Below are 26507 nucleotides of genomic sequence, written 5' to 3'. Positions count from 1 at the left end.
TTGGTTTGTAGATATGAGGTACCAGTACTGCAAAAAAAGTAAAACGTATATTTAAGAGAGATAAATCTAATAGAAAAAAAATCGACCACCTGCACTAGATTTTATCCTTGATAAGCCCAACTGTCCAACAAAATATAAAATATTGCCTATTTATCAACTATTTTGGAGAATATTAAAATATATTTAACATTTATTGGTAGTGAACAAAAAATGCTATAACCCCAAAAATTCAAAGACAATTGTTATTCGTCCTCGAGTATCAGTCAAATAGCCCTTACCAAAAAAATTGTTGTTTTAAATTGCAATGAATTATCATAGTTCTTACAAATATGAAACCGAAGACGTAATAAGCATGCTGGCGAACGAGAATTTTTGATTCTGCAATTCTATTTAATTCCCGTTAATTGTTAATTTATAAATTTTGAAAATATAAAGAAACTGAGATTTCAACTGGGGCAAATTTGACCTTCGACTCATTTAATTGGCTATGATTTTAAAGTCTTTTTGGTCATATTTCTGATTTGTTGTTTTCAATTTGTTTTCCACTATTGCAGAGTTTTTTTTGTTGTCAATGGTCATGGTCTGACCTCTGACACGAACTGTTTTATCAGTGTTGTAATGTGTAATCATTTCTGACACAATACATGAGAAGTATGTAAGGTTGACTTTGTCTGCAATAGTGGACGAAATGGTAAGTCAAGATTTGTTAACTCCTCATGCAAGATCGTGATTTTGAGGCAAAATACTGATGCTTACGGATGTACAGAAATTGCATCGCTTCCGTACATCAATTGACCAATTCCGTATTCAATATTTCATTCGATTTACCTTATTCTTAATTTTTATATAAAAAATATGTACATTTTAGCACCCCATTATTCAGTCTTTTTTCTTTCTTATTTTTTTGCACATGTTTTTCTTTTTTTTTTTGGGGGGGGGGGGGGGGGGGGGATACTTTCTATTCTGTAAATCACCTCATATATCTTGGGTAATTTCAAATAAAGATCTGATATTCAAGCGGGATATATAATGCAAATAACTACTAGTGTAGGAGTATCTACAATGAGAAGCTGTTTAACTGGTCGCTTTTTTGTGGTCTCTTTTAAATTTCGGTAAGATTAATATGCTACAACCAACTAACAAAGATGGGGTTATCAACTAATTCTCATATGCTATCACAGAATTGTAAGACATATTTTGATTTCTAAAGGTCAAATTATGTTGTATGCTACTAAATTTTTCAATGTTCAAAGAAAATGTTTCGGCCATATTTGGAATATTTCTACTATATTGCATTTTTGATAGTATCAACATACTAATGCTCATTTTACAAAAATCATACTTATTTTCATTTATTTCTATGAATAGCAGATGCTGCTCAAAGGATTTTATTGGGTTTAAAAGATATTGGATGCTCTCATGATTATATTAAATAACTTTTGTAGTTGTTAGATTGTTTTGTTTAAAAAAAAAACTTTCATTTATGTTTATAGCATATTTTAGAAAAGTGTCTACAGAAAATGAAGAAAAATATTAAAATGGCTTTTTCACCATTGATAGATGCTGATGTAATTCTTTTAATTCTATATTGAATACCTCAGCATTTGGATGTTGGCTTTTTATCATTTTGAGATTCTGGCATCCCATCACATCATTATTTTCGCTCAAATATCCGATGCCCACTAAAATGTGGGTGATTTCATACAACAACAAAGGAGCAGTGAAGCTATTTCACACTAGATTTAAAAAGTCTTTCAATCTTTTATAAAATTCATAGTATCACAGCACCGTATATACTTTTTGTATTGTTCTAACAATAGTATGATTGATTATTTTAAATAAATCAACAAATTATGAACCCTGGAAAAAGGCTGAAACCTCAATTTTTACAGTTTTTGACAAAATTGATCTTGAATATTTATCCTAAAGAAAATGCATGAAAAAGACGACGTTAACCAAACAAAAAATGTTGGACTGAGTAAAGATGTGTATGTTTTTTCGGATACAATTTAATTTGTGTAGATTAGTGACGTTCTTCAATGCAAATTTTATCAAAATTTTAACAAAAACCCTATTGACAGTTGTAATTTTATATCAAAATACCCTCAATAAGATTTTTTTTATACTTAAGTATGGTTTTGGCTATACTCAAATATTTAAGAATATTCTTAACTTTAAGTAAAAAAATATCTGAGAATTTTTTTATGGCGGTGTATTTTGCTGAGAATAAAAAAATTGAGAAAATTCTCAGGTTGAGTAAAAAAAATTTACTCAAATAGTTTTATGGCGCCGGGGCCTGGACTCATACATGTAGTAGACCAGGCTTTATTCCCAATTTTCTAAACTGGTGATTCTACAGTCATTAGTTCTACTGTACTAAGTCCAGTTACTATTATTTCTTTAAAAAAAGGCAGAATTATTAGTTTGTCAATTTCAAAGATTTTTTACTGATATTTATTTTGATCATAACCAAATTAAAATAATGAACTGAGGCAGATATAATGTTAATTTTAAAATAAAACTTGGAGTAGCTGTACAGCAAAACCAAAAGAGATCAGCTTATTTAATCGGAGGTGTTTTTTTAAAGAACCTACAATGTACATTAAAACAGAACCCCCTTGCTGCTTCCTCAATGTTAGATGGTAATTATAGGTGCAGACAGCCCTAATATTGAGGATTTCTCCAGTGATCATGGTGATAAGTTTCTCTGATTATCAACAAGATCAACCCAGCTGGAGAAATATACATCTGGTATGAAATGGTACACCTCTAATCATTCCTATCTGATTGATGCTAATTTGAAAATGATAGTTCCACATTTAGGTCTCTAATGAGATTACATGATAAATACTTTGTATCCTTGGACCCTAAGGATTAACAAAACTGTTGAGAATCAAGGTCTAGGATCTTTTAATCAACTTTTCACATTGAGAGTCCCATAACTGGTTAGCATCTATAGATAAAAATAAAACTGTATAATTTTATGTATAGATACTTTTTTTTACATTCTTCATAATTATTGAATTTTAAGATGTAAAATATTACATTTTGTATATTTTTAAATCAATACATGTATTTCTTTGCTTACATGTATATACTAGTTGTAATTACATGTACATTCAGTAATTACATTGTAAACTTTTCTCAATTAAATGATCAATTATCATGTGTTAGTGTTATCAATTAATTATACATATATATAAAAAAAACATCATATTTAATTAGAAGTACACCTTCTCTCAAAAGTATTTTCATGCAGATTCTAATTTTTAATTTGACAACCCTTGATTGTGTTGATGTTCAATCTTTAGATAATTGGACCAGGACAGCATGATTTTTTTTATTAAAGCACAGAGTAATTGAATATAATTACAAACAATATCTTATAGATATCTGCTACACCATAAATTTGTACACAATTAAGAAAAAGTTATTGAAACCATAATTTTCTAGCTGGATATTGGTACAATAATAAATTTTCAGCCATGCTACATGTACATTTTCAAATAGAACCAAAACAAAAAAAACATTATGTTTACAAACATATTTATTAAGAATAAGAGGTACCTACTTTGGTGGGATGTTTTGTATCTCCACCGTGGTTGTTAGCTACATAATTCCCCATTTCATTCCGAAAAAATAAAATTCTGACCAATTAATAAGATCTCGCCACTGATTATTGCATATTTTTTACATCTTATCAAAGTAGGCCAGAGAGCAACAGAAAACCACTGGCTTCTATCTAAATTATATCTGACAAATACATTTATTATGTACATGATGTATTTCTTTGTTTCTGAAATTAACATCTTGGAACTGTTGGCAAAGACTGCATGTGTATGGTTATAGCAGCTGTCTCATGCTGAAGTCTAACTTGAAGTTATGTAATTCATATTCAAATTCTACTTGTTTTAGCAACATCTTGAAATGATTTATGTTTTTTATCCAAAAATAAATCCATGCAAGGGGGGATATGGGGCCTCTTCAACAGGGGGCAGATTAGGAATTAGGAACATACATGTACTATCTTACAAATATATATATATATCTAGACTAAATTAAGATACTATCCGGGTAAACTTATCAATCCTTTAAAGAAACTTATTCTAAAAGGTTACCAATTTAACACTATAATTAGATCTTTGAATTTTGTTTTTTTATTGGTATGGATATTGATCTTGTTATAATTTATCAGTAAATTAAAATCAAACTAAATATTATTTTTATATACGTGTATACATATGCACATTCATGACTCTACAATCTGTTGATACCTGTATCTTGGCATTGCACAAGGTCATGTTTTTCTCTGACTGTTAATGAGATCTTTACACTAAATCCATTGGATGTTGGATGTGTACTGATGGATATTTTAGTCGTAGATGCATGATTTTTTTATTAGTTGTTATTGGCTTTGAACTAGCTGTCAGTAACTGTGAATACTCTAAGATCTGTACTAAAGTGTCTTTTTCTTGTGGGGATGTACATGTATCAATACCCTGCCACGTCCACTCTGTGTTTTGTTAGATATATGTATATCTGCTTTGTATCCATCTGATGAGTTATGCCCTTTTCAACTGATTTTTATAGTTTGTTCTTATGTTGTACTTTTATACCACTGTCCCAGGTATGGGGGAGGGTTGGTGCTTTCAAACTAGTTTAACCCCGCCACATTCTGTATGTGCCTGTCCCAAGTCAGGAGCCTGTAATTCAGTGGTTGTTGTTTGTTGCTGTATATCATTATTTTTTTTCGTTCATTCAGTACATAAATCAGGCCGTTAGTTTTCTCGTTTGAATTGTTTTACATTTGTCATTTCCGGGCCTTTTATAGCAGACTATGCGGTATGGGTTTTACTTATTGTTGAAGGTGTACGGTGACCTATAGATGTTAATTTCTGTGTAATTTGGTCTCGTGGAGAGTTGTCTCATTGGCAATCATACCGCATCTTCTTATTTCAACTTTATAAATATCGAAAGACATAAACACGTAATCCTCCTCAATATCATAAATTTACAAAATGTATGTATGGATGTTGGAAATTCAATGTTCATGATTTGGTGCAAAGCCCAAACTTTGTAAATTTCACCAGTACATATATAAAGGAAAACCATGTTTGTGTCTTTCTATGTTGTGATGTTACACTATTGTTTCAGAAAAAGGGTGAAGGTTTGGTACCATTAAAACGTTTAAACCCGCTGCATTTGTTTGCACATGTCCTAAGTCAGGAATCTGATGTTCAGTAGTTGTTGTTTGTTGATGTGGTTCATAAGTGTTTCTCGTTTCTCGTTTTTTATATAGATTAGACCGTTGGTTTTCCCGTTTGAATGGTGTTACACTAGTAATTTTTTGGGGCCCTTTAAAGCTTACTGTTTGGTGTCAGCCAAGGCTCCGTGTTGAAGACCGTACTGTGACCTATAATGGTTTACTTTTATAAATTTTGACTTGGATGGAGAGTTGTCTCATTGGCACTCATACCACATCTTCTTATATCTATTGTACATGTACATATTCTGTTTATGTTAAATGGCTGTTCATGATCAGCCGCTTAAGTTAACCCTTCAAATTCCATGTCTTTTGACAAATTTATATAACTGCATACATCCCATATATACAGGTATGTATGTTATGCTACATTTTTGTATATATATATATATATTGTATGATTGCAGTTTGACTTTGATAGATTACACAACTGTAAAATCTAAGCCAATATCAACAAAAATATAATTCAAATATCATTGCAAATAAAAGGAAGATGTGAGTTATATATACAAGTCAAATTATTTTAAGGCAGCAACACAATTACACAAAAACAAAAAGGCATCTATTAATGTGTACTTTAAAACATATGATACATCATTTTGTCAAAACACACGAAGATCAATTGATTTAAAGCGTTTTAACCCTCCCCCCTCCCCCCCAAAAAAAAATAACACAAAACTAATCCTTATGATATATTCACTGATTAATAAATAGCAAAATATATATTGTATTATCAACATTATACATGTTATATGGTAGTCAGTCTAGTGGTAAAATTCATCATTACATGTACATGTATATATACAACATGGTTCAATAAAATAAAACATCACTTTTGAATGGGTGGATGGTTGGGATCATAAATACATAGATTTATGTTTTCACTTCAAAATGTTCTACTGGAAAGTTTCAAACACAGAAAAAAAATTAAAATTGGTGGATGTGAAAAAAAATGTGAGAAATCTTACTTCACCACAATTTGCTAGTAGAACACCAACAACACCACCCATACCATCTCTGATCAGATATAGATACACTGTAGATATGTGTCAATCACCTGATCAGACTAGACTCACATGCTTCTAATTACTGTCAGATGCTCTTCATTAATTACAGGAGGGTCAGAAGGAGGGGTATTGGATTTATTGATTAAAAACTATTGAACTGTGATGATTTACATAAATCTGGATGTGTTGAATATTTTACCAATATTAGATAACAAGGAATTATTTGAATCTGGAATAATTTTGAATTCTGGAAAATTGTTTAGAAATGTATGATGAAAACTAACCCAACTAAATAGGGTCAGCCATGTATGCATGGCTAAGGTTAATTTCACTTTCACTGATATTTCAGTAGGAGCTAACCAACCCCCCTTAGCCATGTGTGCATGGCTACCCTATTTAGTAGGGTTAGTTTTCATCATACATTTCTAACCAATTTTCTGGAATTCAAAATTATTCCAGATTCAAATAATTCCTTGTCATGTTTATACATATATATTAAATCAAATTGTGGTTCTTTTAACTAAGACATTCATTTTTGAAATTTCTCATAATTAAAAATTAAATTGGAAATTTTGATTCCAACTTTTAGTCCCCTTTAATTTTCAATGAATTTTCATTCTTTATGCTCTTTTCAAATAAGACAGAAATCACTTGTTCCTAGGCAAAACCATGACCACCATCATAAAAAAAAATTTCCCTCTAAATTAAAGACAATCATAAATATACAAATCCTTGATACAATGGACATTATGGGCTGCTATATCATCAGTAACTTTTCAAAATTTGTGTTTCCTTAATTTTTATCATGTTCATACATGTAGCAGGAAAAAAAAATCGCTTTTTAAATAAAAGTTATTTTGAGATGGCATATCAGGGCTATCGGTCATAAAACATTACTCAGTACTATAGGAGTACATAATGTACAAGATTTGTTGACGAAATACCAAATACAGTATTTTGATTGGTTGATTTCTGAGCCTCAGTATAATAATCATGCTCGAAAGTTTTATGACCGCAAAGCCAGGTGTACTTTATATGCAAACTTGACTATTTTAGTCTTAGATACATGATTTTTTTTATCATGTTTATTCGTTGTTATTAGCATGATTAGGTTTGAACTAGCTGCCAGTAACTGCGAGTACTCTCAGATTTTTACTTAAGTGTCTTTTTTGTAGTGGGATGTATAGATATGCTGCCATGTCCAGTCTGTGTTTTCGTTAGATGTTTCTGCTTTAAATCCATCTGATGAGTTAAGCCTTTTACAACTGATTTTTATAGTTTGTTCTTATGTTATACTGTTACACCACTGTTCCAGGTTAGGGGAGGGTTGAGCAGTCACAAAAATGTTTAACACCGCCACATTTTTTATTTGCCTGTCCCAAGTCAGGAGCCTGTAGTTCAATGATGTCATTGGTTCATGTCCGTAATATTTGTTTTTCGTAAATTGTTTTGTTATAAATTAAACAATTGAATTGTTTCATATTCTTCATGTCAGAGCCTTTTATAGTCGACTATACGATATGGGTTTTTCTCATGGTTGAAGGCCGTACTGTTGCCTATTATTGCTATCTAATGGAGAGTTGTCTCATTGGCAATCATACCACATCTCCTAATTTTTATATTAACACATTCAAATCTAATTCAAAATTAACAACCATATATATTTAAATACAGTAATTTGGAGGAATGTTTTTGCTAATCGATCATTTAACAAAAACAACTCTCTCCAAACAAAGAAAATCATTAAGAATGCTGACTCCAGGCAATTTGTTCTTTATCCCATTCCCAAAGTGGATTAGATTTTGCCTAAAATGCAAAAAATTACCACTTAAGGGGCATTAACTACGAATTAGACAAAAAAAATCAAAATATGATTTCATTTGTTTCAAATATTTATAAAAGGGGAACCTAGATTAACCCGATTAATTCAGTCGTTATATTGCGCTGATCTATGACAAAGAAAAATCTTCAGTCAATCATTCACAATTAGCTCTGGATTTACATATCTCAATAAAATTGAGGTGATTGCTGATTGTCACCTCTTCTATAGGGCACCAATCAAAATCCAGGATTCGTGAAGAGTTTTTATCGTGTTAGGAATTCAGGCCGTTGCAAGAAGAGCAGGGACTGAATTATTCAGGTTAAACGTAGATGTAACATTTAGCTATTAGCAGTCAGTTTGCTTCAATTTGTAAAAATAGGCTAAAAAACATCGCTGAATTATTATATTTTGCAAGTCAATAATTCACTCATTTAAATCTGTATTTATCGCAGGGGTCGACTTAAGCACTGGCCCACTAGCCCAAGGCCAGTAGAATTTCGATAGGGCCAGTTGAACATAAAGACTACTGGCCCCATTGGCCATTACATTTGACTATATTTTCACTTAGACATGTTAGATAGAATTATTAGGGCAAATTTTATTTGATCTGGGCCAGTAAATTTACCCTCTAACTGGCCTTATTGGCCATACTTTTAAATTTTGTTAAGTCGGCCTCTGTTTATGCAACCTTTAGTTTGACCTGAAGTGGAGACGGGCAGGCATGTGTTAAGTATGTGGTTCATTTATGAAGAAGAAAAGAATGTCAACATTGAGTGAAACGAGGAAGATACCAGAAATAACCATTTCGTTCACTGATCCAGCCCATTAAAATTTTTCCTATACATAATACAGGTAAAAGTATATATATAATTCTTCTAAATAACAGCCCAACAATGTTAGATCTGTAAATTTGCAGAAGCAAATTTTTGTTCTTCCCTGGCAGGGATTCGAACTCATATATCTTTAATTTTTCACCTGAAATCAAACAGACCTAGAAAAATCTTTATTTATATGTCATGTATGTTTGCACATGCTTGACTATCATTAGTGTCTATTTGTATTTTTGTTTTTCATTTCTCCTTATATTTCTTGATTTGACATTAACACATGATTAACATGATTAATGACAGTTCAATTTGTTTTAACTTTAAAATCTAATTGTTAGTTGAAAATTTACTTACTATTTAAGGGAAAATACTCACTGAAAGATTTTTTTTAATATTATATCAATTTTATACACAATTATATGATGATGTAATCTTCTTCGACATGTAATGGCTCCAAGCATGGGAGGTTCAATGCAAACAAATTTGTAACGTCTTGTAAAATTTTCATCTATAAAACATTTATAAACATGATAAAGGGCCCTACAAATTAAAATTTAATAACTATTATAGATTTATGTTATGTAAAATTATTAGGAAAATTCTTTATTGTTTTCCAAGTCATCATGGTCATGGTACATTTGTATTTACATATATCAGGCATGCATGCAGACCAGTTAAAGCTCAAATCTAATTGTGGTGTAACAACTCATGTTTGAAATTTGACTTCACTAATGAATTTCCTACAACTAAATGGATGGATGACTGTAAACAAACAGGAGGGCAATTGTAAGCATTTTTAAACATGCAATAAACAAAGTTTTAACATGTCCATGCATGAATGAATACCCTCAATCTTTGTATCATTTAAAAAATGCATTTAGAATGTTTTGATGGGTTTTTTCATGATAAGTATTATCAAACTACTTAATATTGTTCTGTATTAACTGATTAAAAAGTAGTTCTTTTTTTGCTTCAGGGATCAAAGTTCCAAATTTATTACTTCTCAGATCAAAGAGAAAGTGGTAACTACGGTTTAAGCTGAAAGATATCGGCTTTCTATAGGGAAACGTCTTCGATTATGATTTAAAGACAAAATTTACTTTTGCATGCAATAATATTGTGACATAAGGACGTCTAAATCAGGCAAAAAACCGGCGATATACTCACCAAAATTAAACGATTTTTTTTTCAGTGGTGGCTGCCATGTTATGACGTAGAAGGCATGCGTACGCTCGTGACTTTTCGATGTTTTCTCTAACCTAACGTCTAAGTCCGAGAAAGCAACGATGGCTGCTGACACGAAAACAACCCCAAAAAATTCTGTTTCTGAAATCTTTAAGAGCATGGAATATGGACCTGCTCCTGAAGCTGACAATGTTGTCAAGGTTGATTTCAAAACTTTTCTATTCATATTACAAATGCACAAGAGCTGTCACATAATATATTTCAAACTGACCTCATTAGACATTACAAGCCAGCACATAAATCATGTGTGTAATGGTTTGTTCTTGCATGACTATTTATTGTTGTCAGGTTGAAATATAATTACAGTGTGCATTTAGACACAGATGTTTCATTATGTATAGCATTGTTCTAAAAGAAACATTTTGGTTAAAAAAGAAATAAAAAAAACACATGAATAATGCATCCGGCCCAAAGTCGATCTGTCCCATGTCGTCTAGTCCTAAGTAGATCCAGCCGAAGTCAATCCGGCCCTATATTTAAAGTTGTACTGCTACTTTAGCGGACCCCTTAAAAAGTACAGGAAACTAGTAAATACTAATATATAAGGATTGGTCACGCCAAAAAGTTAAAAACATAAATAGCCCAAAAATCTTTGGGTAAAGTTTTGTTTAAAATACTGTTTTTAAACTGTTTTTTAAATTAGAATTACAAAATCTAGCAGAAAGACGTTTTGGTAAGTGTACAAAATGTCCACGCTTACGTTACTCAGGTAGGCAAGTAGGTATACATGTATCACGTGATAAAAATTCCATTATCTGTCAGTGATTTTGCTAGCGCTCGTCATTTTCGTCATTTACGAAACGGTTTTCAAAATGACGAAAGTATTCCAAATCAATTTCGTCACTTAAATTTGGAAAGTGTAAACATATTTCTGCATGAAAATACTATAATTCTACCTGTCTTATTGTTTCTGACAAGTTTATTACCCTCAGCTAATTAACATTTACAACAGGTGTTATAAGTTGTGATTACAGATAATCCGCTTATCGCCATCGGATGGGTCACTAATCTGTTAATTATTTATCAACCTCATAATTGATCATCATGATCATCATAATTATTTTCCCCAGTAAAATCAGTCAGTCAGCATTTCAATTTCAATATTTATCAAACGAGCACAATTTGCGGTTCGTTTGTCGTAGTTTCATCATTTGGGTTTTCCCTCGGACAGTTCGCATTTTAATTTCAATATTTCTCAAACGATCACAATTTGCAGTTCGCTTGTCGTAGTTTCGTCAAATGAACGTATTTTCGTCATATTTGATATAACTTTTAATCAAAAACTTTCGACAATTTCGATCAAAAAGATAGAACTTTATTCATAACATTCAGAAATGTTTTCACGAGTCAAACAGGTGCTTCCTTTACGATAAACTGCGCATGCGCGAAAGTATTCTTACGAATTTAAAGACACTAAAACGTACAATACGAAATAATTAAGTATCAAACTAAACGAGAGAGACAAATATAGATCTTATTTAGCAAATTTAATTTAAAAAATGATAATTTCCTGCCTTTTTAATAAAAACACAAACCAATCCGTAGATGAATCCGGATTCCTTCTGAATTTATTATCCACTTGTCACTTCCCGTTTTCATTTCATTTGGAAATCGAAAGTAAACGTGATCTATTAATGATAAATTTACAATTTAAAGTCATTAGAATTGTTCCAATAAGGCTTTGTACAAATTTTTGGTTCCAACTTTATAGAATTAATTCTAAATATCGCTTTAAAACGTTTTTAAGGATAATGAGGATGAATAATGCAGTGAAATAGTCCTTACAAGCTCATTTATGCTGTGATTCCTGGTTTAAAAAAAAATGGATCCCAACTTTTGCTGATAAGGAATGTACCCTCAAACTAACTGAAGTGAAATTGTGAACTAGATTTCTAGATCTTATACCCTAATCTTTGTATTAAAGTGCCACAGCAGTCAAATCATGCAGTAACTACCTAGTATGCCCAAGTCCTTCAAAGTCTGACAAAGATGTATAGATAGTAATATACATCCTAGGTCCCTTGCTGCTACCCAAAATAAGGTTGATTTTCATCCCGCGCAAAAGTGACTAAAGCCCTCAAAATCCTAGCTTAAACCCTGATCTGTGACCCCTACCTCATGAATATTCATTAAATATGTGATGTAATTATCAACTGTAACGTAAAATCAGCTGTGTTTTCAAATATTGCATTGTACAAACAAAAATGTTGATCAAGTTAAAAGATTTGTTAAATATTTGTGAGAGCTGTGGCGTAGCTCCATATATGCTGTCATGCCATGGCATGCACATAAAAAAATAATTGACGCCGGGAAATAAAAAAAAAAAATACAAAGGAAAAACAATATAAAATTTAAACCTTGCAAATTAGAAAATGAAATATTATAATCTATAACTATTGCGACAATAATATGCCCGTATATAAAATCAACCCTGACCGAAATCGGTTTTGTTTTATTTGCGGGAATTTTCTTCCTAGTGATAAAGTACAGACAACACTCTGTCAAAAGCTTGATATCGTTAATCCTGCATTGTATCCGTCTATTGATACAATAATGTATGTTCTCTTAACAATGCCCGTTGCTAGTGCTACCGCCGAAAGGTCGTTCAGCGTACTGAACCGTTTGGAAACGTACATTCGTTCCTCGTTGAATGAAAAATGATAAGATTGTCGATTTTAGGTTTAATGCACATCCAAAGGTCAATTTAGACAAGGCAATGGACGTTTCTGTTGTGGCTAGAAATCAGAGGGCAGATTTTTGAAAATTGCTGATGTTTGAGCAAATAGTCTTACTAATTTGCTTTTCAAACCAATTTAAGGCCCTCAGAAAGCACCATTTTGCGTCTAGTAAAAAAAAATATTGGGCGGCAAGCCCTCCCAAAACCCCCCTTAATGGTGTTCTCTTCAAATGGATCTAGCTACACCCCAGGAGAGTATTGAGAAAATTATTCAGTGGTGTATTTCTTTGGGATTAATTCTAGATTTATCTGGAGAGGTATGTAAAAAGTGTATCCATGAACATTTTGGATTAAGGAAAGACATGAAAGACAGTTCATTTTCAAACTACATTTTTTATTGGAAATGTAGCAACAAAAAATGCAGTTAAAAGGCTTCTATCAGAAACGGATCCTGGTTTCAAGGACATAACTTAAGTCTCGAAAAAATATTATTTATTACGTATGTTTGGATTTACAAAATCATGAAAATAGACCAAGAATTTGTGAAGCATGAACATTCAATTTGTAACCAAACAATCGTAGATTGGTACAATTATTGCTGAGAAGTCTGTATAAAAATTTTGGAAATAGACAGTGAAAAAATAGGTGATAGCGTAATTGTGGAAATAGATGAAAGTAAATTTGGGAAAATAAAATACCACAAAGGGCGTCATGTAGGAGGTCAGTGGGTGTTTGGCGGTATAGAAAGAGGCAGCAAATAAAGTTTTTTTGCCACAGTGGAAAATCGTACTAAAGAAACATTATTAAAATTAATTAAAGACAATATAAAACCGGGAACAACAATAATTAGTGACTGTTGAAAAGCTTATGATTGTCCAGGTTCAGAGGCATTTGAGCATTTAAAAGTTAACCATTCTGTAAATTTTGTTGACCCAGAAACAGGAGCACATACAAACACCATTGAAAGTACCTGGCGTACACTTAAAAAATCATTACCAAATTACGGCACGGTAAAATCCCTTTATGATACTTATTTCAGTCAATATTGTGTTGGTAAAAAATATATAATCGGCTCTGACGATCCATTTATAGCATTTATAAACCTTTATCAAAAAAGTTTATAAACAAGAAGAACAAAAACAGACATTGATTACGACAGAAACTATTACTATCAGTGAATCTCATCCTGCTACTAAAAAACCAAGAGTACTGCACGAAATTACAAACACTTTAAATTCTAGTCTGGATGTTTTTTCAAGCTTAAATGGGTAAGTACAGTAAATTTATTTTAAATTTTTCAGTTCCCAGAGTTTAAAACGATCTTTAAAACATCATTTGCATCATCCTCTTTTGAAGCGGTAAACAAAAATGGCCGCTGTTTATATTCTTGCATAGCAACGCAATTTGGGGTTATTGGTCATAAATTGTGCATCTTCCAACTTCCGGTGTCCGCCAAAACAGATTCTACCCTGAAAGTTGATCCGGCCCCAATTAAAAAAAATATATGTATCGTAATACATAAATGTTTATGAATTTTATAATAATATAAAAGGTGGACGGGAAAAAGTGTGCCTTTGAAAAATATTTAAATAATTAGTTTTCACTAGATGAGATGTTTATTGGAATATTTTTATAAATATTTACATGTATATTAAGATTTCATATAGATGTATAATATTATTTTAATATAAAATATTTGTGAATTCAAATAAATTTATCACCTTAGATTAGAATGGATGATTATGCAGTATAAAATAATTATTATGCCCCACCTACGATAGTAGTAGGGGCATTATGTTTTCTGGTCTGTGCGTTTGTCCGTCCATTTGTCCGTCTGTCTGTCTGTCCCGCTTCAGGTTAAAGTTTTTGGTCAAGTCAGGTTAAAGTTTTTTGGTCAAGGTAGTTTTTGCTTAAGTTGAAGTCCAATCAACTTGAAACTTAGTACACATGTTCCCTATGATATGATCTTTCTAATTTTAGTGCCAAATTATAGTTTTGACCCCAATTTCACAGTCCACTGAACATAGAAAATGATAGTGCGAGTGGGGCATCCATGTACTATGGACACATTCTTTTGATTATGTTTTTATTACAAGTTTTCAAGACTATTGTGTATGCATAATTATAATTAAAACATATATATCAAAATTCAGTACCATCAACATTAATCAGCAGTAATTAGCATTTTTTTTATTGTAATAACAACTGTCCAAGCCGATCCCAAGCTGATACAAACAAACTTTGTTTTTGTTTAAAGTTATAAAAACTTCTTAAATTGAGAAATGTTGTTTCGATGGTACAAAAAAAAACCAATACAAAGAAGACTGTAATGAAAAAAAAAATAATGGTACGTAACATTTCTTCTTTATGTTACATGAAAAAGAAAATTATAATTAATTATTAGAACTTCAAAAAAAGATCAAATTATAAAAAACCTTGTTAACTTAATTTTATCAATCATGATTTTGATTGAATTAAGTGATTACGACTGGTGTTACTTTGGTTTACGATCCTCAAACAATTGTTGAAAAAAACAAACCAATTATAGACATTGATTTAATTTAAACAAGTCATTATGATGATAACATAAATATATATTCCATTGGATTTTTAAATATATGTTTATCTCTTCAATGTGGGAATTAAGTAAAAACTTTTTTTTTCCCATGATATTCCAAGTTATCATGGAAAATAACTTTATATTTACATGATGATGCTGCGTAAAAAAGAGTACAGTAAATCATCTGAAGTTCACTCCAACTGTCCAATACTAGGCATACTTCACTTACCTGGTGTCATTAATCATCGATACTTTGTGCAAATTCCATTTACCCTGAATCAAAATTGAAATATGTCAACAAATCCTCTGATGTTAATATAATTTTTTCATCACTTTATTATTGGGCCGGATCGACTTGGGGCCGCATCAACCTGGGATGAGGTAGCAATACACAGTTAGGAAAAAAACTTAAAATTGACACTCAAAATTTTTAAACATCCTCTTTCCCTTCCTTTCTAACAAATAAGGCTTAATATTTGTGTTATGCATGTGTATATTTATAGAAAGAGAATCTTCCATAGATTTGATTTCTAATGGTTATAATGGTGAAATATAATCTCTTTTGGGTGTAACCATGGCAACAATCTGCATTTCTTTGATACAAAATATTGCATAAAAGGGGGGTGAACATGTCACAAAAGTCTCCAAAATTTGATCCAAAGGAAAATTTCAATCAATTACAGTGATACCTTTCCTGAATCCATAGACATATATCTATCAAGAGGTCCAAAAAAAATCATATGCATTTCTGCTCGTTTTTCCATAAAATTGAATTGAAAAGATCGAGCGCAAAATCTTTGTTGATAAATACTACAATAATTTATGAACCTATGGGCGGTACGGATAGGAAAATACGGACTGTCAAACAGAAAAATTGCCTATAAAACATGCTAAAAACAATCTAAATGTTCATATAAATCCACTAAGAAGGCTATATTATTCTTCAATTATCTAAAAATCTATTTTATTGTACAAAAACTTTCATATTTAAAAAATTCACCATGGCCATAATGCGAAACTAAACTTCTAACTGTGTATTGCTACCTGAAACGACTTGGGACGGATCAACTTGGGGCCGGATCGGTTTGGGGCCAGAACAACCTGATACCTATTCTGCTAATATTGTCAATCCTTACTGGACATCACAGAAGTTCCCATAAAATTTTGACGTCACAACAGAAGATGTCTGATGCCTCAAAGGAAAAGTGATTGTTGGATGAAGACAATAACTCAAGTGTTGCAAATTCTCAGGTCAAGTGTTACAGATTTCCAATTAGCGATAAGGTCTATTAGATTGGGTACATAGTCCTATTAAAATATGATGGGCTCCTCTGAGAGTTTATTTAAGAAATAATTCATGGAAGCCATAGATTTTTGGAAATTTACACATGGCCATAATATTCAAATTTTATCCTGAGCGTTAGCGAGGGATAAAATTAACGAATATCAAAGCCCAGGCCATGAGAGTCAGGGGTGCTACTTGTACAAGTTATTTTTATTTTCTTAAAGAAGTTAATGCTACTATACTTATATAAGTAAATTTATTATATTCATATTTTCTTATAAGGTTTGATTAATCTCCCCTTAATTTTCTCAAAAAATGTACTTGTATAAGTAACTTTTTTTTACAATCCCTAAAATTCTCAAGTTTTGGGATGTAAAAACATGCCTTTAACAATTTTTCTCTGGTTAGCTCATAATTTTTCATTACAGTTCAAAGTTTCATCTCATTAATTCAACAAAGAAACTAATTGGGCAAGGCCTTAAAAAATTGCCCCTTGGGGGCTTGTAAATGGGCATTGTTTTGAAGATAACAGACAAATGAGATTTTCATTGTCCATGAAATTACACTTAAATGATTTAGTAAAGACATCTGCAAAGGGCAAACAATTAAAAATTCTATTTAGAGCAAAGAAGTCCTGAGAAATTCAAGAAAAGAAGATAGTATGACTTTTTTACTTCAAGACTTAGTCTTGTATAAGTAAACAAATCTGAATGTCTAAGGGACATAACAAAGCCACTAAAATAATTTACCTATACAAGTAAATAAAATACACTTGTATAAGTATCTTACAATAAAATTGAGAAATTTACTTATATAAGTTTATTAATATTTACTTCTTCAAGTAAATAAAAATAACTTGTACAAGTAGTACCCCTGACTGCATGTATAAATTTCCAACAAATCTATGGTTTCTATGAATTATTTTGATTCTAATAGGACAAATACGGTTATTTAAAAAACTGAAGCGAGGGTGGGTATGCTGCCTGTGTGGTTGTTCTATTTTACCCCTTGTTAGATAAAGGTAATAATTTCCAATAAATCTATAGCTTGCATGAATTATTTCTTAAACAACCACCAGAAAAAAAATATGTTTAATTCTTTTAATTCTCAACCCCAACAGTTGCCATTTTTAATTTACATTTTTTCTTGTTAGCTACTGTCAAATCCGCAGTTGACATTTCGTAACTAAGAAGTCGCCATGTTGACTTGCTGAAATCAGTAAATGTGCGAATAATGCAATAGAATAGAAAATAAAACAACACATACCTCAAAACTCCATTTTAATGCAATATTATCTGAATTTGGAGGGTTCACGCAACAGAAAAACCTTCAGCTTTGGGGTTTTCATTCATATGACGTCATGTTTAATTTGAAATGACTTCAATGCACCAAAATGCATTAATGGAATTTCATGGAATTATATTTTATTTTGATTTTGTACATTTTTCCGAGCTCTAATGCATTAATTCTTTTTGCTATGCATCAAAATCAGAATAAAGGTTCTGTAGTTTTTTTTAATTGCAGTTTTTAACACGGTGAAATCGGCATAGCGTTTGTATAGCATGTGGATTTACGTGGGAGGTATATTGTAACAGCCATTATTATGTACATATCTGAGTCTGCGCTAAGTATAGATATAGCGTGAATTTTATCACAGTGTTGTTTACAAAGGGAAAGAAGCATGTCATATTAGAATTCGATTTAAATTTGTATAGATACCTCACTGTTTCAAGAAGGCCTGTAAGCGTATGTAGAAAAATCCATCCATGGCGTCATAATTATTAGCATGATTAGGACTAATGGGTTTACCTAATGCTTTTTGTCGAGCCTGCGACTTTTGTCGCAGAAAGCTCGACATAGGGATAGTGATCCGGCGGCGGCGGCGGCGGCGTTAGCTAACTTCTTAAAAGCTTTATATTTTAGAAGGTGGAAGGTCTGGATGCTTCATACTTTGTATATGGATGCCTCATGTTACGAAGTTTCTGTCAGTCACATGTCCAATGTCCTTGACCTCATTTTCATGGTTCAGTGACTACTTGAAAAAAAAGTTCAGATTTTTTGTAATGTTAGATTCTCTCTTATTATAAGTAATAGGATAACTCTATTTAGTATGTGCGTACCTTGCAAGGTCCTCATGCCCGTCAGACAGTTTTCACTTGACCTCGACCTCATTTCATGGATCAGTGAACAAGGTTAAGTTTTGGTGGTCAAGTCCATATCTCAGATACTATAAGCAATAGGTCTAGTATATTCGGTGTATGGAAGGACTGTAAGGTGTACATGTCCAACTGGCAGGTGTCATCTGACCTTGACCTCATTTTCATGGTTCAGTGGTTATAGTTAAGTTTTTGTGTTTTGGTCTGTTTTTCCTATACTGTATGCCATAGGTCTACTATATTTGGTGTATGGAATGATTGTAAGGTGTACATGTCTAGCGGGCAGGTGTCATCTAACCTTGACCTCATTTTCATGGTTCAGTGGTCAAAGTTAAGTTTTTGAGTTTTGGTCTTTTTTTCTAATACTATATGCAATAGTTCAACTATATTTGGTATGTGCGTACCTTGCAAGGTCCTCATGCCCGTCAGACAGTTTTCACTTGACCTCGACCTCATTTCATGGATCAGTGAACAAGGTTAAGTTTTGGTGGTCAAGTCCATATCTCAGATACTATAAGCAATAGGTCTAGTATATTCGGTGTATGGAAGGACTGTAAGGTGTACATGTCCAACTGGCAGGTGTCATCTGACCTTGACCTCATTTTCATGGTTCAGTGGTTATAGTTAAGTTTTTGTGTTTTGGTCTGTTTTTCTTATACTGTATGCAATAGGCCTACTATAGTTGGTGTATGGAATGATTGTAAGGTGTACATGTCTAGCGGGCAGGTGTCATCTGACCTTGACCTCATTTTTCATGGTTCAGTGGTCAAAGTTAATTTTTTGAGTTTTGGTCTTTTTTTCTAATACTATATGCAATAGTTCAACTATATTTGGTGTATGGAAATAATTTTTGATCTATTTGTCAGTCACACAGTTTTTTTTTTACCTTGACCTCATTTTCAAGGTTCATTGCTCAGTGTTAAGTTTTTGTGTTTTGGTCTGTTTTTCTTAAACTAAAAGCAATAGGTCAACTATATTTGTTGTATGGAAGAATTGTTAGCTGTACATGCCTGCCTAGCAAGATTCATCTGACCTTGACCCCATTTTCATGGTTCATTGGTCAATGTTTAGTTAACTTGGTTAATAATAAGTTTATGTGACGGTTATAATAAAGCTTTATATTTAGGACTATCAACATAATATCAATGATAAGTAAAGAAGGCGAGACATTTCAGTGTGTGCACTCTTGTTCGTATTTTGTGTCAGAATCGATTTTCAGATTTGACTGCCATCAGAATCCCTTATCAAGCCCAATAAAGTCAATTTGGGAAAAATTTTACAAACTACCTCATCTCAAACCGGTGTGTTTAACACTTACATCACTATTCTTTACACCTGAAGTAGGTAAGAATTCAATAGGAGACATCATATGCCTTTCAGAATCCATCAAAATTTGGAAAATACCTTACCTTGTACAATAGTTATAGATCCATTTTGTCGTTTGATCAACGGTCTTTGACCTGTGACATTTCTGTAATTTGATTACAAAAAACTAAATGAAAGAATTGTTTTGGGAAAATCCTTATTTTTTGGATAGTGGTTGTCAGTTAAAGGCTACAGAAAATCAGTTTGCTGAAAAACTGACCGAAAAGGTTTTGTTGTGCTTTACAGTATGGATCACATGAAAAAATCGTGAAATGACAACAAAATGGTAAATTTAAAAAAAAAATGAAAATTTGTGACAAAAAGGATCATTACAATCTTACTGTTCATTACTTAATGATAATGACAGAATTTGTTTATATTTTTCAGGCATGGCTGAATGACCATGATAATGGTGAATTTGGGCTATTCATTGATGGAAAATGGGTGAAACCTGATGGAAGAAAGACATATCAGACAAAAAATCCAGCAACCGGTTAGTATACTCTGATTCTGAAAATTTCTGTTTTTCTCTAAACATTTTAAACTGTATATCACAATGTATATTCTCAACCTTTACCATACTTGCCAACCTCTGACAATGAGAAATCATGTCATGACATGACATGACATGTCAAAAAGCGTGTAAAAACGTGTGACGTAGATGCGGACTTTTTAATATGAACAATGTTCATAATTTCACATTATATGCAAATTTGTTAATATAAAAAACAATATTCAACTGTAAACTTTTATTGTATTCAACAGTGGTCTGTTTTGCTGCTTTTAAAGCAACACCACTAGGCACATAGTCAAAACACCTGCTGGTTTGGATACATTTACTTGATAACAAGGCACACAATATATCATTGTCGAGTTCTGATCAGAATTCAGTGTAAATTTCTTTATAATTGAAAATGATCTCTCACAGTCAGAATTGATATTTGGCTGAACTAAAATAGCTTCATGAAGCTTTGAAAGAGTGTCATAATGTTTTTTTGCCATCTAAAATGTCATCTATGATCTCTGCCATTGCTCCCAACAAACTATACAATATATGTTGCTATTGCCTGGTCAAAACTGGGTAGTTCATCAGAAGACAGCTAATACTATGAGAACTGATCCAACAGTTCCGTGATATTTCCATCCCCTATGGCCTGTGGAAATCTGTTGGCTACATTTGAAACTGAAAAAGAACAATATTTTATAATTGTTAAATGCTTAATCAAATAGCTATGTATTTTAGTTCTCCTCTCATATGTATTGTTATGATTGCAACATAGAGTGCACAATGCGTTACTCATCCCTCCATGATTTAAACTCGAACTCCCAAATATAATTTATAAATCTTGAATCTTGGTAAGTACACATCGTTTTCGCTTAGAAATCGGCTCTTTAGACGACGGTACAGGTCCTGAAAGCTACCTCTTTCTGTGGACATTTCCCCTAAGTGAATTTGAAAGAAAGAAAGTCCCAAAATCGTAAAAACTAATCACAAACTACTTACCTTAAGCGCTTTTGCTGTTCGTCCATATAGAAAAATAAACAATGGCCACCAAACAATTACTTCGAAATTTCGGTATTTATCGTGTTATAATGAAAAAAACCGAGAATCGCGATATCACTAACAATCAAAACAACGAAAAAGCGTGTAATTGCGTGTAAAGTGGTGAAAAGTGTGTACACGCCATGTGATAAAATCCTCGCGTGTAAACCGTTGAAAAAGCGTGTATTACATGCGAATATCATGTCAGTTGGCAACTATGTCATATTCTAAAGAAAATGTTATATTTATTCATGACACAAAACTGCTACATGCACTTGACAAATAGGAGAAAGAAAAAACAGTTTTTTTATAGCTGTTCGTCATCTCAAAATTACTTTGAGGCCTTAAACACGTGGCAAACACTTGCACCTCACTGCAAGTTCAAGACCAATATGCACAGTGGACAGGTAAAAATGACAAAGTCTGCATAATCTATAGTGTTAAAGATAAGAGAAACTATTGTAAAATATATTTCATTAGGTGAACCACTGGCAACAACTATACAAGGAGAGCAAGAAGATGTAGACTTGGCTGTGAGTTCAGCAAAGAAGGCGTATGAGACTTGGAGTAAGACACCAAATCATGTCCGAGCAAGACATTTGTACAGGTAGGTGTAATGAAAAATTGAAATCAACATAATTGTGTCACCTGAAAGCCTTTTCCTATCTATATTAAAATAAGGAGATGTGGTATGATTGCCAATGAGATGACTTAGCTAGCCAGAGTTATAATGAAGTGGTAGTATTAAAGTACTAGTAGTAAGCAATTATGAGCCAAGGTACAGCCTTCAACAATGAGAAAAACTGATATAATATAGTGAGCTATTAAAGGCCCCAACATGAAAAATTTGAAATAATTCAAACGAGAAAACCAACATCCTAATTTGTAAAAAAAACACTTTGCCAAAAAACAAATATGAACGACATGAAACAATGACATCCACTGTACTACAGGATCCTGACTTGGTCACATGAACCAATGACATCCACTGTACTACAGGACCCTGACTTGGTCACATGAACCAATGACATCCACTGTACTACAGGATCCTGACTCGGTACAGGCACATAGGGTGAACTTTTGGTACCATTAAAACGTTTAAACCCGCTGCATTTGTTTGCACCTGTCCTAAGTCAGGAATCTGATGTTCAGTAGTTGTTGTTTGTTGATGTGGTTCATAAGTGTTTCTCGTTTCTCGTTTTTTATATAGATTAGACCGTTGGTTTTCCCGTTTGAATGGTTTTACACTAGTAATTTTTGGGGCCCTTTATAGCTTTCTGTTCGGTGTGAGCCAAGGCTCCGTGTTGAAGACCGTACTGTGACTTATAATGGTTTACTTTTATAAATTTTGACTTGGATGGAGAGTTGTCTCATTGGCACTCATACCACATCTTCTTATATCTACATAAAAAGAATATTGCAATTAATTCAATTCATGGACAAAAGAAAAAAAGACCAACAGACAAAACAATTATCCACTTAACACTACACAGAAAACTAAAACTAAATATTTTGATTTTTATAGCATCGCTAGACACATACAGAAACACATGAGGCTGTTCAGTGTTGTAGAAGCCATGGATAATGGTAAAACATTCCGAGAGACTAGAGATGCTGACATACCGATCGTGGTCCGTCATTTCTATCATCACGCAGGCTGGGCTCAGTTAATGGATACAGAAATGAGAGGATGGAAATCTGTTGGTAAATAAGAAGTTAAAGGTTGCTTTATATCCTGTTAAAACTATTACATTCATACTTTAAGGGGGGGAAAGGCGAGTGAAAAGAAAAAAAAAATAAGGTTAGGTTTGTGTTACATGTAGATACATGTATATTTTGATGTTTTACTAGAAATTATAATGGATGTCTAGATTTTTGGGTAAAGGTTGCATGAAATGCAATCAAAACCCTATGGTACTGACTAGATTTCTAAATCTTCCAAGTTTGATCACTACTTTTGATATACACAAAATATAGTGCATTGATCATAACATTCTATACATCCTATCCATGAACATTTCCTGAAATTTATCAATGAAATATATGCTCAGATATTCAAGTTACAATATGATATTATACTTGTTGAGAAAATTACATAACTTTTGCAAGGTGCAGGAATCTAATATCTGTTATATATAACAATAAACAAAGATATCAATGATGTCATTGTTAAAGTCATTTTTAAAAATTGGAGTTATCTTCCTTTGTCCAGAATTGTAGTTGAATCAACTACAACCAATGCTTTATACAATGCAATATTTAGTTTTTCCTCCCACTGAGGTGCAATCTTTACCCTTCAGTTCTTGCAAGCACTTTGATTCTAAGCAATTGTATTGAAAGAAATGAATGTTTTTACTGTTTTTGATTTTTCTTGCAAATATACACGAGAAGAAATGATTATTATAACTGTCTCTAGATTTTTAGTAGCAAATTTATTAGAAGAAATGAATCTTTTAACTGTCTAAGGATATTTCATAACAAAGGTATACAAAAGTTGAAACTTACACCTAACTTGTCAGTGCATTGGCTGATAGATCAATTTAATAGCATTATGTTTTTACCAGTTTGTTGTGATTTCAAGATTATCTGCAGTCCCCATGATGTTATTTACAATGGACCCCTTATGAGTGCACTAATTAAAAATGTGTAAATATGCACTGCATGTTTTAAAACAAAAGGTCAGTGTACACAGGTTTTTGGTTAACTGCAGGGTTTCAAAAAGTCTAGGGCCTCGGTGGCCGAGTGGTTTAAGTAGTCGAACTACTGTATCACTAGCCAGTCAGCACTGAGGTTTTGAGTTCGAATCCCGCACAGGGCAGGTGCACTTGACTCCAATCTTAATTGACTAGGATTGTCAGTTTTCCTATTGAAGGTCGGTGGTTCTCTCCGGGCACTCTGGCTTCCTCCACCAATAAAAAACCAACCGCCACGAAATAGCACAATAGTGTTGAAAGTGGCGTAAAACACCAATCAATCAATCAATCAATCAACAAGTCTACTTTTCAATTTTATGTATTTTTAAGGTGTAATTGGCGGTATAGTACCCTGGAATTTCCCACTAATGTTACTGACTTGGAAGATCGCCCCAGCTTTAGCCATGGGAAATACAGTGGTCCTGAAACCAGCTACATATACCAGACTCTCAGCACTGCTGCTGGCAGAGGTGTGTGCTGAGGCAGGACTTCCACCTGGTGTGTTTAATGTTATCACAGGAAGTGGAGCAATGGGCAGTAAGCTAGCAGATCACCCTGATGTGGATAAAGTGGCATTTACAGGATCTACAGGGGTAATGTTTAGATAACGGGATGAAATTCAGTCCTGTTTGAAAAGAATAATTTAATTGTTGTTGAAAAAATAATTTGGCCCTAAATGTAAATGGTCCTTTATACAAATATCTTTGAAAGTTTGCATTTATTTTGTTTGATCTGAATGGATATGGGACTATGTGATTTATTTAGAAGGTAGTTTTGGGGTCAAATATATTCGACCATTTGTTGAATCCATTTTGTTACCATATTGCTAAACATGGGGCTATCTAGTACTTGTGATACAGTAACGGTGCTTGTTCGTTATTAAAGTCTAATTTACAACCACAACATGTCATGGGTGTTGCTAGGTTGCTGTCTCGTTGATTTTAAGTTTAGGTTATCTGCTACTCATGCATGTTTTCTGTAATTATATCTGAAATTGCCAGGTTAAATTAAACTATAAAAGAACATTTTTCTTACAGTCGTGCCTATCAAAACATCGAAATGTGACCATATATGATAGTAACTCAAAAAGTGGGAGTAGACTTTAATTGCCTGTTGATTAAACTGTATTCCTGTTGTTCTGTTTTTTTTAGGTTGGTCAGACATTACGTAGACTGACTGCTGGTAGTGGAAAGAAATTATCATTAGAGTTAGGAGGGAAATCTCCCGTAGTTGTATTTGAGACAGCAGACCTGGATAGTACTGTGGAAGGAGTCGTAGATGCAATTTGGTTTAACCAGGGACAGGTAAGTTTTATCTATGATATCGAACCTAGAAACTTGAAATACTAATTATATAGAAGAAAAACTCATCAAAGATACCAGGCTTATTATTTTGTATGCCAGACATGTTTTTTGTCTACATCAGTGACCCTCAAATCAAAAACGTTTAAGACCAAATAAATTACAAAGTTAAAAAGCATTGCACAGAATGCACAGTCACTTTTCATATTATAGAAGATAGTTTTTACCTGTATGGGGCCTCAATGGTGGAAGTAGTTCAAAGACTGTACCACTAGCTTGTCAACACTTACACTGTGAGTTCAAACCCTGCACATGGCAGGTGAGGTAGACTCCAATCTTAATTGAATAGGATTCAGCATTGCCAGTCTTCCTGCTGAAGGTCAGTGCTTCTCTCAGGGCACCCCGGCTTCCTCCACTAATAATGTGGCTGCCACAAAATAGCAAATGGTGATTAAAGTGGCATTAAAACACCAAAACTCAATCATTTTTATACCTGTATGTCAATGTATGTAATAGATCAATATTAAATAAATCATTTTCCAACTCTGACAAAGGAATAGTTTGAAATTTATTAAAAAGCATGATGTAAGGGGTCATTTTTTTTAGTCTTTTTGAGAATTTTGAAATTGCCTACTGATTTTCTTAATGGGTTGGCACTTGATAATAGTTCATTGGACAAAAAAGAATTTAACATTCTGCTGAAAAGATATTAAAAAAAAAAATTCTGATTTGAAATGTCTTTTTAGGTTTTGATGTATTAATT

General features: G+C 32.7%; 2 protein-coding genes across 4 annotated transcripts in view; one reads left to right on the top strand and one right to left on the bottom strand.

Annotated features, from left to right (window-relative positions):
• The window catches only part of LOC127726583 (alpha-taxilin-like), a 31687-nt gene extending 21520 nt beyond the window's left edge, over positions 1-10167 (bottom strand). Inside the window, exon 1 of one of the 3 annotated variants that reach the window (XM_052234003.1) lies at positions 10087-10167. Coding sequence is in view for 2 of the 3 variants with exons in the window: in XM_052234000.1 (XP_052089960.1) it covers positions 3572-3625 (54 nt within the window). In the remaining variant the exon portion in view is untranslated. Of the gene's footprint in view, positions 1-3571; positions 3754-6231; positions 6288-10086 lie in introns of those variants that run through there. The other 2 variants (XM_052234001.1, XM_052234000.1) reach the window with 2 other exon arrangements.
• A 25-nt stretch (positions 10168-10192) lies between these two features.
• LOC127726572 (aldehyde dehydrogenase family 16 member A1-like) overlaps positions 10193-26507 on the top strand; it is a 35186-nt gene continuing 18871 nt past the window's right edge. The window contains exons 1-6 of the mRNA XM_052233987.1: positions 10193-10304; positions 20595-20700; positions 22231-22357; positions 23276-23454; positions 24774-25036; positions 25595-25747. Coding sequence (XP_052089947.1) covers positions 10206-10304; positions 20595-20700; positions 22231-22357; positions 23276-23454; positions 24774-25036; positions 25595-25747 — 927 coding nt within the window. The 5' untranslated portion in view covers positions 10193-10205. The remainder of the gene's footprint in view (positions 10305-20594; positions 20701-22230; positions 22358-23275; positions 23455-24773; positions 25037-25594; positions 25748-26507) is intronic.

This window comes from Mytilus californianus, unplaced genomic scaffold, assembly GCF_021869535.1.
Source record: "Mytilus californianus isolate M0D057914Y unplaced genomic scaffold, xbMytCali1.0.p SCAF_18, whole genome shotgun sequence".
In the NCBI taxonomy this organism is placed as follows: domain Eukaryota; kingdom Metazoa; phylum Mollusca; class Bivalvia; order Mytilida; family Mytilidae; genus Mytilus; species Mytilus californianus.
This window is presented reverse-complemented; position numbering and strand designations above follow the sequence as displayed.